This window comes from Caretta caretta, chromosome 5 (genome assembly GCF_965140235.1).
Source record: "Caretta caretta isolate rCarCar2 chromosome 5, rCarCar1.hap1, whole genome shotgun sequence".
In the NCBI taxonomy this organism is placed as follows: Eukaryota; Metazoa; Chordata; order Testudines; family Cheloniidae; genus Caretta; species Caretta caretta.
The window spans coordinates 92,747,079-92,764,805 of NC_134210.1; the positions used below are offsets into that span (position 1 = coordinate 92,747,079).

A 17,727-nucleotide genomic window follows, 5' to 3' on the forward strand; every position below is an offset into this window, starting at 1 on the left:
CTTGGACATGAGAGTGTTTGGGTTTTCAGATTTCGGATTTAATTTATATTCAACCTCAGACCCCTCTAATATATCTATGTGCTCACAGAGAGAGCGAACACTCTGATGGATCCACCCCCACAGCCTATAACAACAAGGCTTCCTGTTTTTCAAAGCTAGGAGAGTACAAGTGAAGGCAGAAAAATCATAGGAAACAAAGCCGTTTCTAGGGAAAGCAGATACAGTGAGTACTTGACGAGCATTCTCCTGCATATGTGCCGCATGACTGCAAATATCTAGAAATTGGTTATCGGAAAACCAGAGCAGGAACAAGGAGCTTCTAATCAACAGGAAACCTATGAGAGCACTCATCAGACTTCAGTGTGGGCTTAAAATGTAGTTAGTGGGGAAAGGGATGCAGGGAGCAAAGCTTTCAACTAGGTTGGCTTCTTCAAGGACTGTAGCCTAGTTTCACCCTCGGGAAGCTATCATATACCCTGCAAGTGGCTCTTGTCAGTGGAAAGTCCATTGAGGAAAGAGGTGAGCATCTGGAAATGGAAAGCAATACAAACTTCTCTGTGCTCTCGGCCCACAGTGAGCAAGAATTGCCCCCAAAAGAAGATGGCACTGGTCAGGGAGCAGGTATGGACAAAGGCAGCCAGGGAATGCACTGATCCCAACTCTGCCCCTTGGGTTCCTGAGGAGCCCCAATAACAATTTAAATGTGCTCCTTTCCCCTGAAGGAAGCATTCAGCAAGTACCACCACCTGTCCTACCTCAGAGTGAATGCCTCCTAAGGTGCAGCATTTCCAGCTAGTGCAGGGGCCCTAACCCAGCTTGGATAATCAAACCCTCTGGGATTTTCAGTCCTAATCCAGACAACCCCTTTTAATCATCTGAACTTGAGCTGGGATGCATAAAGAGGGAAATCTCAAGAGAAATAGAGAGGTTATTTTACCTCAGCATTTGGCACTGGTGTGACCACTGCTCGATACAGTGTCCAGTTCTAGTGCCCACAATTCAAAGATGAATTGGAGAGGGTTCAAAGAAAAGCCACAAAAATGACTAAAAGATTAGAAAATCCTTACAGTGATAGATACAAGGAGCTCCATCTAGTTAGCTTAACAAAAATAAGATTAAAGGGTGACTTGATTATAGTCTATAACTGTACAGAGGTATAACCCTTGTAGTAAATTAATTAATGTAACAGTTTATTTTTTGACTTGTTTTGCTAATTTAAAATGCTCTTCATAGACGTTTGCGAGTGTTGAAATGAAAGGTACTATATCAATTTTAATTGTATGGCTGTCATATAACAAATACTAAACTTTTTTTTTTTTTGGTAGTTGTACAGATAGTATATATGTTGTGTTGATGTGGCCCACACAACACACAGAGAGCTGCATATGCAGCCGACAGTGGTAAATAGGTTGAGAACCATGGGTCTATAAGTACCTACATGGAGAACATATATTTATTAATAGCCTCTTCAGTCTAGCAGGGAGAGGTATGGCACAATCCCATGGCTAGAATTTGAAGCTAGACAAATTCGGACTGGAAGTGAGACATAAATTTTTAACTGTCAGGGTAATTAGCCATTGGAACAATTTATCAAGGGTTGTGGTAGATTCTCCATCACTGATAACTTTGAAACCAAGATTGGATGTTTTTCTATAAGATCTGATCTAGCTCAAACAAGAATTATTTTGGGAAAGTTCTATGTCCTGTGCTGTACAGGTCAGACTAGATGATCACAATGGTCCCTTCTGGCCTTAGATCTATGAATTACTAGAATTCAGTTCAACGAGACCTGCTAATAAACAATAATGATACTTAGAATTTGATATAGTGCTTCAACAAGCGTAACAAACATCAGCTGATGAATCCTCACAGAACCTCTTGAGGTATGTGAGTATCCAAATTTCTAGATAAGCTAACCGAGAGAGAAAGAGATTAAGTGTTTTGCCCATAGAATGAGTTAATGGCAGAGCAGGACTGAGAGGATGCAGGAGCTCTTAGCTCTAAGTCTTGTGTTTAGTCCTCTAGACCAAGGTGCATTTTTCATCACATACTTGTTATGTGAGTCAGCAGTGGACAAGTAAAGCCCATAAACCACAGCTCTATTATTTTAATAACATAAGAACAGCCATACTGGGTCAGACCAATGGTCCATCTAGCCCAATATCCTGTCTTCTGACAGTGCCAATGCCAGATGCTTCAGAGGGAATAAACAGAACAGGACAATCTTTGCATGATCCATCCCCTGTTGTCCAATCCCAGCTGCTGCCAACAGACACTTAGGGAAACCCAGAGCCATGGGGTTGCATCCCTGACCATCTTGACTAATACCCATTGATGGACCTATCCTCCATGATCTTATCTAATTCTTTTGAACCCAGTTATACTCTGGCCTTCACAACATGCCCTGGAAATGAGTTCCACAGATTGACTGTGCATTGTGTGAAGTGCTTTCTTTTGTTTGTTTTGAACCTGTTGCCTGTTCATTTCATTGGGTGACCCCTGGTCCTTGTGGTGTATGAAGGCATAAATAACACCTCTTTATTCACTTTCTCCACACCAGTCATGATTTTATAGATCTCTATCGCATCCCCCCCTTAGTCATCTCTTTTCCAAGCTGAACAGTCCCAGTTATTTTAATCTCTCATATGGAAGCTGTTCCATCTCCCTAATCATTTTGTTGCCCTTCTCTGTACCTTTTGCAATTCTATATATATATATATTTGATATGGGGCAACCAGAACTGCATTCAGTATTCAAGGTATGGGTATACCATGGCTTTATATAGTGTCATTGTGGTACTTCGTTTTTTATCTATCCCTTTCCTAATGCTTCCTAACATTGACAGCAGCTCCACATTGCAACGGTATTTTCAGAGAACTATCCACAATGACTTCAAGATCTCTTTCTTGAGTGGTAACAGCTAATTTGACCCCATCATTTTGTATGTATAGTTGGGATTATGTTTTCCAATCTGCATTACTTTGCATTTATCAACACTGGATTTCATCTGCCATTTAGTTGCCCAGTCACCCAGTTTTGTGAGTTCCCTTTGTAATTCTTCACTTTGGACTTAACCTATCTTGAGTAATTTTATATCATCTGCAAACTTTCAAACAACTGAATAATTTATTTTCTGTCTGAGGGGTGTGTGTGTTTGTTTTTAGATCCGTTCTGAAACCATTGCCACCTATGCCCTCTGTGGATTTGCAAATTTTGGTTCTCTGGGACTGGTGATAGGAGGACTCAGTAAGAACAATATCTATTTCTCATTTTGACAATTTTTTGTGTGTATAATTAAAAAAAAACCACTCTGTGGGATACATTTTTGATGAACTGCAACACATCAGCAAGGCCCTGATTCTCAGCTGCATTAGGGCAGCTTTTGCCTCTCCCCAGTGTAAAGCTGCCCTAAACCTGAATGAATCAGCCACTGAAGAGCTCGCCTTCTTTAGTGGGATCCTTGGGTGATGTAAAGCTGCTGTGGCAGTCCCTATGCTCCACTCCTGTGGCTGGGGATGTGGTCAGGGCATTCCTACGCCCTGGCCGTCCTCTACTGTTGTACCCTCCCTTCTTGGCCATTGACAGCCAGTGCTACAGAGCAAACCCTCACGCTTTGCACAAAATAAACCATTTAATTAGGTTCGTTGTGTTCTTGCTGGTATTTTGGAAAATATTGGTTTGCTTTCTATAAGAACACCACATAAGTGAATCCGTTTATAAACAACTTCCAACTTCCCTGTTTTTCAGGAGTATCAAAAAATTAAAAATGAACTTTGAAAACCAGAATGTATTTTTTAAAATAGTCTTACCTGATCCCATATAGGCTCTCTCCTGTCTGCACTGGATTCTGTGACAGCTCTGCTGTCAGAGAATGGTGTGTTCTGGGGCAGCACAGATGAGCAGGAATCAATGGGTGTGACAATCTGATACAAGGGAAAAAAGTGGTTTGACTGTAGTTGGTACCTATTAGCCTGCTTCAGTCGGGTATTCAGCACATATTGTTGAGGTAAATGGAAATTACATTTTTTATTTGCAGCCCACCTTTTAATAGGAAGAAAAATGTGTATATACTTTGTGTTTGCATACGTCACTGAGAACATCAGATTTATTTTACTTTCCCCTATTTGTCAGTACCGTGACTTGCAATTTGCTTTTCTAGAGGATATGCTTCCTAGGAATTTCATCCCCTCTTTATTTGATTTTTTCTAATTTTCTTTCCAGCATCTATTGCTCCTTCCAAAAAAAGAGACATTGCTGGTACTGCCTTTAGGGCGATGATTGCTGGTACTGTCGCCTGCTTCATGACAGCTTGTATTGCAGGTACTGTGTAAAAATTTGTAATATCTCTGACTGACCACGAGGTGTCAGTGTGTCAGTACACTAATTTTCTAACTAGATCATTCATGTTATCGACCTACCTGTAAGTGCTCCTCGCTTTGAGAGGATTAAAAGTTGTTAGTGAGGAAGAGCTCCTGGAATTTGGCATATAAAAAGACTTTGCCTAGTCTGTCTTTTACATCTAATTTATCAATTTTAAAATTTGTTAGGCAATGTATAATTACTGATACATCTAGAAGAAATTATAATTACCAGTTACAGGTGAGTTATAGGACCTCACCCACATCTTTATCCTGGTTTAATTTAGAACTAGAAGGCAAAGAAGAAATACAAGATTGGGAGGGGTTGGGGAAATAGAGTACTTTTCTTTTTAATGGGCCTGATTCCATTCTCAGAGTGGGGTAAATCAGGAGTCACAGCAGGGAAGTCAATGAAGTTACTCCAGTATAAGTGAGATCAGAAACTAGGCCTTTAGTTTCAAAATCCCATCAAAATGTGAGTAAAAGTCTCAAGCTGAGTCATGAGTTACAAAGAAATTACTATCTCAGAGAGGAAATGAAAAGAGGATGTAATATCAGGAATCATACTACTGAAGGGGTTAATTCATTAGCCAGTTAGTGAGATTTCAAAAAAAAAAAAAATCAGCTGTGATTGAATTGTGCAACAGTTTTTTCCCCTAACTATCCCTCTTGCAGTTTCCTTTCTGAGCATGTAATATCCAGAACTGTCATTATCAAAATCAGAAAATTGATGCTTTTTTAGTTTTTAGACTGGATCTTGGTGCATAAATAGCACAGCCAGATCATGTCCCAGATCAGAAAAGACCACTTTTAAGTATATCAGGTTTTTTTCACTATGGCCCTATGTAGCTCTTTCCATTTTTTGAAAGCTATGAAATTAGTACCGTTGACATTACATGAGTTCCACAGCTCTGAGTTTTTGACAAATGACAACTTTATCTTACATGGAAAAACTGAGGCATTAGAAAATCTTAGCAAATAGTGTCATTTGAAGGTCCTGGGTTGACTAAGAACTCAGAACATCCATAGGCAAATCTCCTGTATATACCAAAATCTACTGTGGAAAGAAAATTGTATTCCACACACTTCTGCTATAGTTAATGCTTTTCTTATGCCGAGAACAAATTCTGATACCCCAGTAATTTCTGGTAACCCACTTTCTGAGAATCTATAGATATGGGACCAAGTCCTGAAACTCCATAGACATAAATTAACGTGGTTCTCCTCAGACCATTTTATACTTTGGAAAATGTATTTTATATTTTGGAAAATGCTTAGCAAAACTTAAAATTTATGCCCAAAGCTACCAAAACAATGGGCCTGATTCTCTGCTTACTTATGCTGATGTAAATCAGGAGTGACTCCATATTAGTCAACAAAGTCACACTGACATGAAACCAATATGTGAGGAGATTTTAGGGTAAAATTTCAGAAGTGATTAAGTGACTTAGAATTTTCAGAGGTATTTAGGTGCCTAAAGATGCAGATAGTCACGTAGTGAATTTTGAATTTTCAAAAGTGCCTAAGCAGGTTAACACTTAACTTCCATTGAAATTAGGCACCTAAATACTTTTGAAAATTTGACCCTTAGGAAACTAAGTCCCATTAGATTCCTAAGTCACTTAGACACTTTCAAATATTTTACCTTTAGGCTCAAGCTCCTTATAAATTCATGGGCCACTGACTGCCATGCTCAAACTCCAGTCACTGTTGGTCTCTCAGAGGCTATGTCTACACTTGGAAATGGGCTCATACCTCCCAGCTCATGTAGACATATTTGAGCTAGCGTTCATTGAGCTAGTGCACTAAAAATAGTAGCGTAGCAGGGGTTGCACAGGCAGCAATGGCATGGGCTAGCCGTGCTGAGTATGTATCCATGGGGGTCAAGAAGGGCTATACCCTGCATGGCTAGCCCTGGCTGCTACTCACCGCTGCCCCAGCTGCACTACTATTTGCAGTGCATTAGATGAATGAGAACTAGCGTGAGCATGCCTATGCAGGCTGGGAATCACACCCCTAGCTCCAAGTGCAGACACACCCATACAGACCTGATACCACCATCACTAAAAAGGTTTTCCCTTACTGGTTGGCAGGAGATAAACCCTTGAAATGTCAACCAATATGTAAGAACTTATTTGGAAAATGACATCAGTCAGTGTCTAGCAAGAAGCATGAGGAAGGCAGATAGCTGTCCACTAAAGAGAGGTTATTTCAGAACTGGAACAAAGGATTTGATGTGTCTGAAATGAATGAGCTTCACCCAGAATCTGGCCTCTCATGTTTCAGCGGTGTTTTGTGTCATGTGATACAAATGGGAGAAACTGTCCATCACTCTTCTCTGAATTTAGTATGGTATCTTAGGCCCTGTATTCAGGAAAAAAGGAATATTCTTATCTTGCATTAGGTAACACTTGGTAACTAACATGAGGTAAAAAATCCTAATGAAGACACGGCAGTTTGTAGTTTCACGAGTTAACCTTTACCTTGACCTGCTATTTCCTATTTAACCTACAACTTGCCTTGTTGTCACTATGGTTTTACCTCGTGTTAGTTACCCCGTTAGCTAACATGAGATAAGAACACATCTCTTTTCCTAGTGAAGACACACACCTAGAGATTTCTATTATTATTTAAGGAAACTGACACCACTGTATTCAATTTCCAGGAATATTATCTGTACCGGTTGTGGAGGTTCCATGCCACATATTATTAGGGGATGCCTTCAATGCAACAAATTTGCCAAGCAACACCACAGAAGTAGTTGGATGCTGCCAAGATCTCTTTAGCAGGTACTTAGGAGAGTGTCATTCTCTCTCACAGTCATTCTGTGAAGTCAGTTATTCCCCAAGGCTGCTGTATTTCCACAGCAATCTTTTAGGAAACTGTGGTAAATAAAGGCACAAGTAATAGAAATATAAGGAAAAAACCCATGTCCACAGACATTGCTTTGGAGCCAAAATAACATTTTCCATTGTAAATAACCAGAACAATGCACATGGTGCTTCACAAGTATGGAATATAAAAGTTACCATCCAGAGCATATGGAACTTTTTCACTCACTTGTGCTCTTTAGTTGTGCATTTGGATATCCAACAGCCTGATTTTACTTTGAATATCTGGGTCTGTTTCCATCCACTGGCTGCAGGTGATTTTTGCACGCCTCAAAGAAATTATTTTAACCCGGTTTGTTTTTCTTGTAACTGTGCATGTCCTCTCTGTCAGATATCAACTTGAGATGGGACAGCTGAGAAATTCAGAACAAAATGTGAACTTCAAGTGAATTTTAGATCTGGAACTCTCATTTGAATCACTGTTTTGGCAGTCATATTTTTGACACAGAAGCACACATCCCCAAAGTCTGAGTATTGTTGGATCCTGTGTTATGATTAGGGTTCATCTCTAAAACTACTAGAACCTTAAGTATTTGATCTACCACAGTACATGACCATAACCACATATCTGAGATAGGCCAGGGTCTTTTCCTCCAACGGCCTGTGTGTCTGGTTAAAAAAAGAACATCTTTTCTTTCGAAAATATTGTATACATTTGAACCAAATCAGGTCTAGAGGTAAATTGTATATTTTTATAACTTTCGATAAAATATTTAGGGGGACAAAGTAAATAAAGATATTAAATAAATAAGGAGTATATTAAACCAAGTTTAGATGGTGACATGAGGCAACAAAGGTCTATGTTTTCTGAGTTATGGCAGGCACATATTTTATTCATTCTAATATGCCTTTCTTTCACTTCCACAATAAATCTGTTATCTGTTAAGGATCAAGGGACTGATTCTTCTTGCTCTTACACAAATGTAAATCAAAGGAACCTTATAGAGTTTTGTGCCCCCATTCATCATCCACTTTAGGTTTCTCTGAGGGAGGAGGATGTAGCCCTTGTATAATTGCAGTGATGACTGAGACAGACTTTAGGATAAATCATAGAAACACTTCCATAAACTTGGTTTAATATAGTCCTTATTTATTTCATAGCTTTATTTACTTTGTCCCTCTAAATCTTTTATGGAAAGTTATACAAATATACAAAAAAAACCAAAATAATTTATAAAGTAAATACAGTACAGATGCTGCTGTAATGTAGCCTGGCTGTATTCTCTGGCACAGATCCTTAGCTGGTGTAAATTGTACTAACTCCACTGACTTCAATGGAGCTATGACAATTTACATCATCAAAGGCTCTGCACCCCCCTCCCCGTGTCAGCCTCTGCTATTCATTCCTGTCCCTCCATGCAAGAATCTAGAAATGTGATCTTGCAGAGCGCCCTGCAGGATTTGTGGCAATTTTAAACTTCCAGCTGAAATTTCTCTCTTTCTAATACAGACCTAGGTCACAGTCCTAACATTAATTTTCTATTTTTGTTATTTTAAGATTTCTAAATATGTTTCTAGCTTGGATGACTTTATATGAGAAGTAGCTTTCAATATTGCATATGCAATGGGAAAGATGACCATATTTTCAAAATCAAAACCCTGTATGCTTTTATGATGACATTTTTATGGTTACAAAAACTCATAGGCAAAAGTACACAGTTTCGTTTTTTTAAACTAGTATGTTGGTCCCATTACCACCAGCTTCTTCTGTCTAAATGCATATTACTTGGAGAGGATGACTTTTTCCTGTAACTTAGTGTTCTGAATGAGTTTATTATAAAACATATGTGGCTAACATTTACTTAGAGCAAAAAATCCAGCTCTGCTGGGGTCCTCCCTCATTGGCATACTCCAAGCAACGTTCATCACACTGAATGTTCATTCCACTTGATTCTTTGTTCCTGGTAAACACAGAGCGAGTTCTACTCAGTATAATGATATTGAGCAGACAGTTTGAAGATTAAAAAAAAAAATCTGATTGAAAAAAATTAAACAGTGGAATGTTTCAGGTGTCCTGGAAGAATTTCCTGGGGCACAGGAATTTCATATGGAAACTTAGGACTGCCCCAATAAAACCAGGACGTATGGTCACTTTAGCATTGCAGGGGTTTAGAACTGTCTATTTTAAGTCCTATTTCAAGTATGATAATTTAACATTCTAAACCCCCTAGCCAAAATATGTACATTGTGAAAATAGACCTGACTTCCTTTTTTTCCCCTCCTTCACCAGCACCAGTGCAAACAATTCTCAAGAGATCTTCTTAGGAGGAAACTACAGCCTACGCTCCTTGAGAGGATGTTGCCAAATACTGGACTCTCCCACTTTTAATTGCAGTTGGACCACTCCATTATTTTGAACTGGGACTAGTTATAACCAAGTGGCTGGAATAAGGTCACATCTCTTTGTTGGACAGGGGGAAAGAAATGAAGAGTGGAGAAATCTTTTTCTACTTAAGGAATGTGCAAAAGTTTGAGCCTTAGTTTTCTTTCACACCAGTACAACTCCTTTGATTTGAGTGGAATGACTCCTAAATTACTCTGACAACCAGGCCCAGACAACCGCATCAGTTCTCCAGTCATGAAATCAGCCTGAAGAGAACATGAGAACTACCATCATGGGCCTAGCTGCTGGATCTGATTCCCCTCTTTCTTGCACCAGTATAAATCAGGGTAACTCCACTGAATCTGATGGAGCCTCTCTAGTCTAAAACTGCTGTGAGGGGAGAATCGGGCCCAGTGCATTGGTAGCTGTTCAGGTTTGAGTCATAATTTTCCTTTATATTCAAAATTGTCATCTACTGCCATTGGTATTTCTTCTTTTTATAATATTGAGTCTCAAGTTTTTTACTATGCTAAGACAAATGTCCTTGTTTGCTGTTTGAAATCTCTGTAGCGGGATTCTTCGTGCTCTTGCAGAAAGATGGTAACCATATAATTGGAAAGGTCCACTTGTGACTTAATTTCCAAATCAGATGAGATTCCAGGCGAAATTCATTGTATTATCACTACTGGTTCCTTTGTTGCTGCAATTCTGAGAACTGATTCTGGTATCACACCAGGCTAAATCAGAAGTAACTCCATTGAAATCAATGTTAAGTTCATGTAAATCCTGTGTGAATGACACCAGAATCTGGCCTCTGCTCTGCAGGGCACTGACATGGGGAGAACATCTGTGAGTCATGAACACCGGAATTAACCACGAAAAAAGAATAATCTGTCATCATTATAAAAATCCTTCTTTTGGGAGAACTAGCTCATTTTATTAGTCATCTGGCTGTATATATTTTATTAAAATGTGTTGAGATTAAATTGACAGAGCAGACTAAAATATTTTGTGCCTTTTCATAATAAAGCTATTCTATATTTTAGAGATCTGGGTTGGTTTGTTTTTTTTTTTACTTATTTAGAGAAAATGATGATTAGCCTATGTCAAGAGTTTTCTTTAAAAAAAAAATGAAGAGTATGTGTGTCATGATTTAGCCCTCTTTTTACATAAGTTACACCAAGGTCTTTTGAGCCTGAAAACATTTTCATGGAGTTTACTTTTTTAAAGCGTGTAGTATATATTTCCACAGCACAAGACCATATTAATGCCAAAGATGTTACTACAAAGCTAAAATGAAGAATTTAAATATTAATTAATAAGGAAATTGTTGGTTGAGATTCCTACACCAACCTTAACTCATATAGGTATGGGATAAGTCAACCAGTTCTACCAAAATAAGAACTACCAAACCCTTCACTTTTCCATCTAAACACCTGCGAACCTGTTTTTGGCAATCCTGATTGGGTCATTAAATTTTTATCCTTACATGGCTATGTCAAGACCTTAGGCCACTGCTGCTAGTGCTATTTTCATTGGATTTATGATAGTCACTTCTGATTCTAGGTTCCTTAAGAAAAGTGTCCACATTCTGTAAAACTGAGGAGGAAGAGTGTGTATAAAAGGAAGGATGTTTATTATCTCAGCCCCAACACAAACAACAAATGCCAGTGTTGGCATCTCTCATTTTATTGCAAGGGCTCATATACTTGCTGTTTGTTTTCTTTTAAAGCCCCAATTGCTAGAATCAGGAGATTGCAAGAGAATCTCAACTTTTTCTTTTTTAAGGTGGGTTTATAGCCTAAAGTAAGGTTGCAGATGAAAGCTTGAAAACATCAAATAAGCTCACCCTAAAGGCTCGAAAACCAAAAGGAAGGGGAAAAAATGATTTTAGCCCGATTTAGTCAATCTCATGATTTTTAGTGGAGCCTGACTTGTGATTTTTGAAAGTTTAGGGTTACTGAAATGTAGAAACATATACTGTTAATAAACAGTAAATCAAAAACATTAGCTATACAGAAAAGCAAAGTCAGAGCTACTTCTGAAATCTTTCCTAGGTAGCAATGGGACTTGGGACCAGAAGTAACATTCCTCCAAACTTCCCTGATATAGAACCTCTTTTCCTATCAATGAGAGAGGAATCCTGTTTAATAGGACCCACAGACTCTCTCTACCTCTGGTTATTTCCTAGCATGCTCCTCCCCACTTCAGCCTTCTAAAATGGCTGACATTCTTGTGGCTGCATTTCCAAGCCTGGCTTGTAAGACCACTCTCTCCAGTAAAAGTACACAAGTGCTAAGTCCCTTCCCACTGTCAAAAATGACTCCTGTATGACTTGAGGGAGTAATCTTTTTACCACCTGGTTGATTTAGCATGTTCCCTTCCTACAGGAGTTTTCTACTGTTCTGCTTGCTTCTAGGCAAACAGATCAGTTACCTGGCCTGTACATTGAATTAAAGGAATCTAGTGACAGAGAGGTATTCAGCCCACCCCTGTTCTAGAGCTTTTAAGACAGAACAAGGGATGCAGAGAGAACAGAAGGAACTTGTTATCAAGGACCCTCATGCTTTGAAAAGACCACTTTCTGTCAATGACAATCTCCACTGTCAGAACTTTCTGTGGTAGTGGTGTGACACAACGTGCTAAGGAAGCTCTAAATCTCACATATTCTAGGGCTAACCCAATAAACTGGGAAAGCCCAGAGCAGGCCAAATTTCTAACAGCATAGCTGCCAACAGTCCTGCTTTCCTCAGAGGGTCTGGAATTTCATAAACAGGTGGTGCTGGTCTCCTAACCACAGTCCCAGGATGTTTAGAAGCTCAGGCTCCTTTGGTCATAGCATTTCTTGAGTCATTCAGCATGCACATTGTCACACAGCAAACATCAGTCTGCCGGTTATCTTCTAAAACAGAAAGAGGAGGGGGGGGAAATATATATACACACACACACACACACACAGAGTATATATTTCCGGATTATTGCCATACTGTTCCTGCTTTTTTAAATGGTTGGTGTGAAAATCAGTGATTGTTGTTAATCATTAAACCATGGCAGTGTATGAATTATTGTGGAATAATTCACACTAACTATGGCATTGGTAGGCACAAAGCTAAATAATAATACCTCACTCTTACATAGCACTTTTCGTCAGTGGATCTCAAAGCATTTTACAGATGAAGAAAGTGAGGCACAGAGAGGTAATAAATAAATGTTTTTTAAAAAAATCAAATTGCCAATAATACTTTGTATAGCACTGTTCATCTAAGTATCTCAAAGCACTCTTCAAATGACATCTAATTAAGTATCTCAGAGGATGCAATGAGACCTAAGTAGTAGTATCCCCAGTTTAGTTCCCACACACAAGGGAAGGTTGCAACTTTATCCTTCTGTGTTACTGACAGACCAGAATATAAAGTGTTGGATCTAATTCAAGTGCTTTGTTAAAATAGGCTCAGTTATATCATGTTTGCTAACTACGAGATGCAAGGATGTATTCCAAGGCCCTGAGGAGTTCTGTTATGTAGTATGGTTACGAAATTAGCTCAGCTAGTCAGTTGAGTGACTATAATTCCAGCAAACGTATTAATACTTTTTATAATGCAAAAGGAATATATAATCAAAGGAAATTCCTTTCATTTTAACACAAGTTCTCTCTGGGCACAATCTAACAATGCACTTAAGCATCTGTGTAGCTTTAAGCACATGAATAATCCCATTTTAAATCAAGAGGACTATTCACATCCTTAAAATTATGGATGTGTTCAAGCATTTTGCTAGATCAAGGCCTCTGTGAATATCAAAAACCAGGAAATAATTCATATTAGCAGGATAATTGTTACACAGAAAATAATCTGAGTAAAAAAACAAATGCTAACATTTATTTTTTGCAAAAAGAAAAGGAGTACTTGTAGCACCTTAGAGACTAACCAATTTATTTGAGCATGAGCTTTCGTGAGCTACAGCTCACTTCATCAGAGTAGCTCACGAAAGCTCATGCTCAAATAAATTGGTTAGTCTCTAAGGTGCTACAAGTACTCCTTTTCTTTTTGCGAATACAGACTAACACGGCTGTTACTCTGAAACCTGTCATTTATTTTTTGCGTTAGAATATTGTTAGCCCTTTTTGACCTCAGCAGTTAGTCAATCTGGGGGGAAATGGTGGGTTGTTTTGGTTAGTAGGAGAGATTCAAGGTGGAGTCAGGTATTTCTCTGAGGTAACCCTTTTTGTTTACAAAGAGTGTACATAAAGTCCTGTTTCCTTCAACACAACAGTTTCTTCATTTACATTTCCAAACATCTTTCAGCCAAAAGCACTCTCTCTAACTTCCCCCACCATCCTCAGGATCACACTAATAGGGCTGTGTCTTTGGCTTTCTGCTGCTTCTTTTGTATTTCAGTTTTCTGATTCAATAAAAAAACCCAAAACCTCAGTTGCTTTTTACATTTAACCTGAATGAAAGGCAGCTGTTACACCCACTAAATTCATTGAAGTTTCATCCAACCCATAACAACGTATTGTATCATCATATAAGTATGATGTGCTACAGACGCTCTTAAAATATCCTTGTTGTGAAAACTTTGGGCCAGCTCCTACAGTTCTTATGCCTGAGCAGGGCCAGCCCACAACATTTTGGCACCTGAGGCGGGGAGCTCAAATGTCTCCCCCATGCCACCTTGCTTGGGCCAAATCTTTGAAAGGTCTCAATTCTGCCTTCTTCCTGTTCTACTCCTCTCATGGTACTGCTCTGCTACCTATCCCAATAAAGGAGAACTGACAACTTAAAATGCCTTGTTCAAAAATGTTAAGTAACACTTAACTTTCAAATGCCTGAACAGCAAATGTAACTTTTCTTGTCTGCATAGTAAACACTGGCATTTTTATCTGTTTGAATAATCAAAGTGATGCTTTGTGCCTTCTTGGTTGCAAAGATTTGAACTGCCTCCTGAAGGTCCACAGTCTGGGCCAGCTCAAGCTCTATTGAGATGGTTGCAAGACCAACCAGCCTCTCTTGTGTCATTGTGGAGCGTAAATGTGTTTTTATTAACTTCAGCTTGGAGAAGCTGCGTTCTCCACTGGCAACTGTTACAGAAAGTGTTAGAAGTATGTGCAGAGCAACAAAAGCATTTGGAAAAAGGGTAGTCATCTTCTTTGTGCACATATATTCTAGAAGAGCCTTTGGAGTTGATCCTGCTGAAATGTATCTTGAAAGGGCTTTCAGTTCATCACCTAAATCACTCGCATCAATATCGCGCATGTCATCATGTGTCAACGCTGTCTCTAGTGCCCTGCATTGCTGGTGTAGGTCTTCTTCAGGTATAGTGAGGAGTTTTGGAATTTCAAACAACATCCCAAATATACTGCTGTGTTCCTTGAGCTGCATGAAATGTGCTTCAACTGACTGTATTGCACAGTCTAGCACCTGGTTAAAGGGTTCAACTTTGAATTGTTGTTTGGGGTCTCTTATGGGATTATCCTGTGCCTCGTAATCAAAATGTCTTCTTCGGTGACTCTTGTATTCTTGGGTGGGTAGGAAAATAGTTTCAGTGTGAAGTTCCTCTCTCAACTTCTGTGCACTCTTCAGAATGTTTTGAAATCCCTCGTCTGACCGGTAAGACTGTAGGTATGACTTTGCTTTGTCCAGTTATTCCATTGTTTCAGATATATCAAGGTCAACACCTTGGAGTCTCTTGCTCACAACATTTATTTCAAACAGTACGTCATGCCACAACATTAAGCCACACAGAAATTTGAAGTTATGTATGTTTCTGGTGATTCCATTTCCATCTGCCATTGTTCTCCCATGAACAATTCCTGTCATAGCATCATCTATTTTCCCAATTTGGTGTTTGATAGGCTTTATCGCCTCCACTCGACTTTCCCATCGTGTGGCACTCAGTGGTTTCAGTGTCAGAGAGGATGTTCCCAGATGTTGCTTCAAAATTTGCCATCGATGAGTTGATGCAGAGAAAACTACATAGATGCTTTGAATTACATTAAAAAATTCAGCAGCCTCATTAGAAGCTGATGCTGCATCACTGACCACCAAGTTCAATGAATGAGAACTGCATGGGACAAAAAAAGCTCGAGGGTTTAACTCTCAGATCCGTGTCTGCACTCCTCTGTTCTTTCCTCTCACGTTGGCTCCATCATCGTAGCCCTGACCTCTGATGTCAGCTATCGCAATTCCGTATCTTCCAGCTTTTTAAGAATCATATTTGTCATACCAGCTCCTGTAGTATCAATGTCAATAAATTCTAGAAAATGCTCTGACAGTCACCATTGCAGGGAAATTTTCACTAGGTTCTGTTGTTGTTACAAAATGCACAATTAAAGTAATTTGTTCCGTATGGCTGATGTCAGGTGTGCTGTCCAGAATAACAAAGTAATATCTTCCTGACTTCAGATCTGCCACAATCTTCTGTTTGACTTTTGTTGCCAGTAACTGTATGATCTCATTTTGAATTGTTTTTTCCAAGGTAGTGGTGTGTGTACATTTCTTGGGTGTCAGAGTAGCAGCCATGTTAGTCTGTATCCGCAAAAAGAAAAGGAGTACTTGTGGCACCTTGGAGACTAACAAATTTATTTGAGCATAAGCTTTCATGAGCTACAGCTCACTTCTTAGATGCTCCTGGAGTACAACATCAAACTCAGCCATCAGCTCCACAATTTTAAGGAAGTTTCCATTGTTTGAGTTCAGCTGATCTGAAGTGCCACGCAGTGCTAGGTTTTGGGTAGCAAGCATTCTCACAATGGCAATGAGCCTTTTCAGAACATTTTGCCAGTAAAGAGACTCTGACGCAATCTTCTCTTGATGCTGATCATCTATGGTGGCCTTTAACCTGAGTCTCATCTCAAGCTCTTTCCACCTGTGGAATGCTCTCTGGTGATTTGCTGCCTTCTCATGGCATGTGAGATTTCTAGCCAGATTTTTCCAGTCCTTTGTTCCTGTAGAACCCAATTGGACTGGAACATTAGACTGGAAGCGTTTGCAACAAAAACAGCATGCAGCATTCTGGGTTTTTGAGTACATAGGCCATGGCCTCTCCACTTTGTCACCATTGGGGTTTCACGCCAGTAATGTGTTGGATGGAAACTTCTGTTTTCATTGTCTTTGGGGAACATGAAGCTTTTCACTTACTGTGGCCCATGCAGTACAAAGAAGTCTCTTTGGCTACTGCTCAAGTGAGTCCACAGTCCTGGATCATCTAGACTTAAGGAACTAAACTCAGCACCTGCTGTTTCTTGCACCTCCACGGCACTCTTCTCTGATCTACACTTTTCTTCAGGAATGTGCATGGTTACATCCATTTGAGATGGAGATATGGATGCCGCAGTAGCTGCCAGGTCACCTACACTCTAACTGGAAGATCAGGCATCTCCTCGCCATTTACATCCTCACTGGGGCCGGAAGGCTCACTGTGAACATGTGTGTCTAAGCTCCTTCCTGCTTAGATAGAAAAGCTTCCTTGCTTTCTTTCTTTTTCTGAATGCTGCCCCAGAGGGGCATTTTCTTCTTTCACTCATGACTGCTGTTCTGAGCGAGCAATAGTGGCTCTCAACACCCAATTGAAGGGGACAAATAAGCAGGCTGGTAGGTAGCAGGGCCTGAGTGAGGGAAGATATCAGCGTCTTAAGGACCTAACTGGCTCCTACTACTTCAGTTGACTGCCTGTTCTCCTCAAGTGTGTTCAGGGAAGCAGCAGGAAACAGGAAGCTCCCTGAGAAGCTGGTGTTAATCAGTCCAGGCTCCTGGGGGTGCTAGAGAGAGGTACCTAAGAGGCTTCTCCTCCTCTCTCTCCCTGCAGCTCCTTCTGCTTTCTGTTATTCCCTCTTACCTTTTCTCCTGCCTGCCTGTTATGTCTCTTGTGCCCTCCTTCCTCCAGCACAGCACTCCACCATCTCTGTGCATCTAGAGCAGAGAGAATACATATGCACCAGCAGCAGACAATTTCCTAAACTCTGGGTCCTAGTGGCGCACCCCTACAGTCTGGCACCTGAGGCGGCCGCCTCAGTTTGCCTCATGGTAAGGCCAGCCCTGCTCCTGGGGGAATTGTGTGCCAAAAAATAAAAAATTCTGCACACAATATTTTAAAATTCTGCATATTTGATTTGTCAAAACAACACAATATAATCACACCAGTTTCAATTATTTTG

At 39.8% G+C, this 17,727-nt stretch overlaps 1 protein-coding gene across 1 annotated transcript in view; it reads left to right on the top strand.

Annotated features, from left to right (window-relative positions):
• The window catches only part of SLC28A3 (solute carrier family 28 member 3), an 83,708-nt gene extending 73,144 nt beyond the window's left edge, over positions 1 to 10,564 (top strand). Inside the window, exons 15-18 of the mRNA XM_048851515.2 lie at positions 3,165 to 3,246; positions 4,222 to 4,320; positions 7,024 to 7,147; positions 9,480 to 10,564. Coding sequence (XP_048707472.2) covers positions 3,165 to 3,246; positions 4,222 to 4,320; positions 7,024 to 7,147; positions 9,480 to 9,606 — 432 coding nt within the window. The 3' untranslated portion in view covers positions 9,607 to 10,564. The remainder of the gene's footprint in view (positions 1 to 3,164; positions 3,247 to 4,221; positions 4,321 to 7,023; positions 7,148 to 9,479) is intronic.
• Positions 10,565 to 17,727: the final 7,163 nt, after the last annotated feature.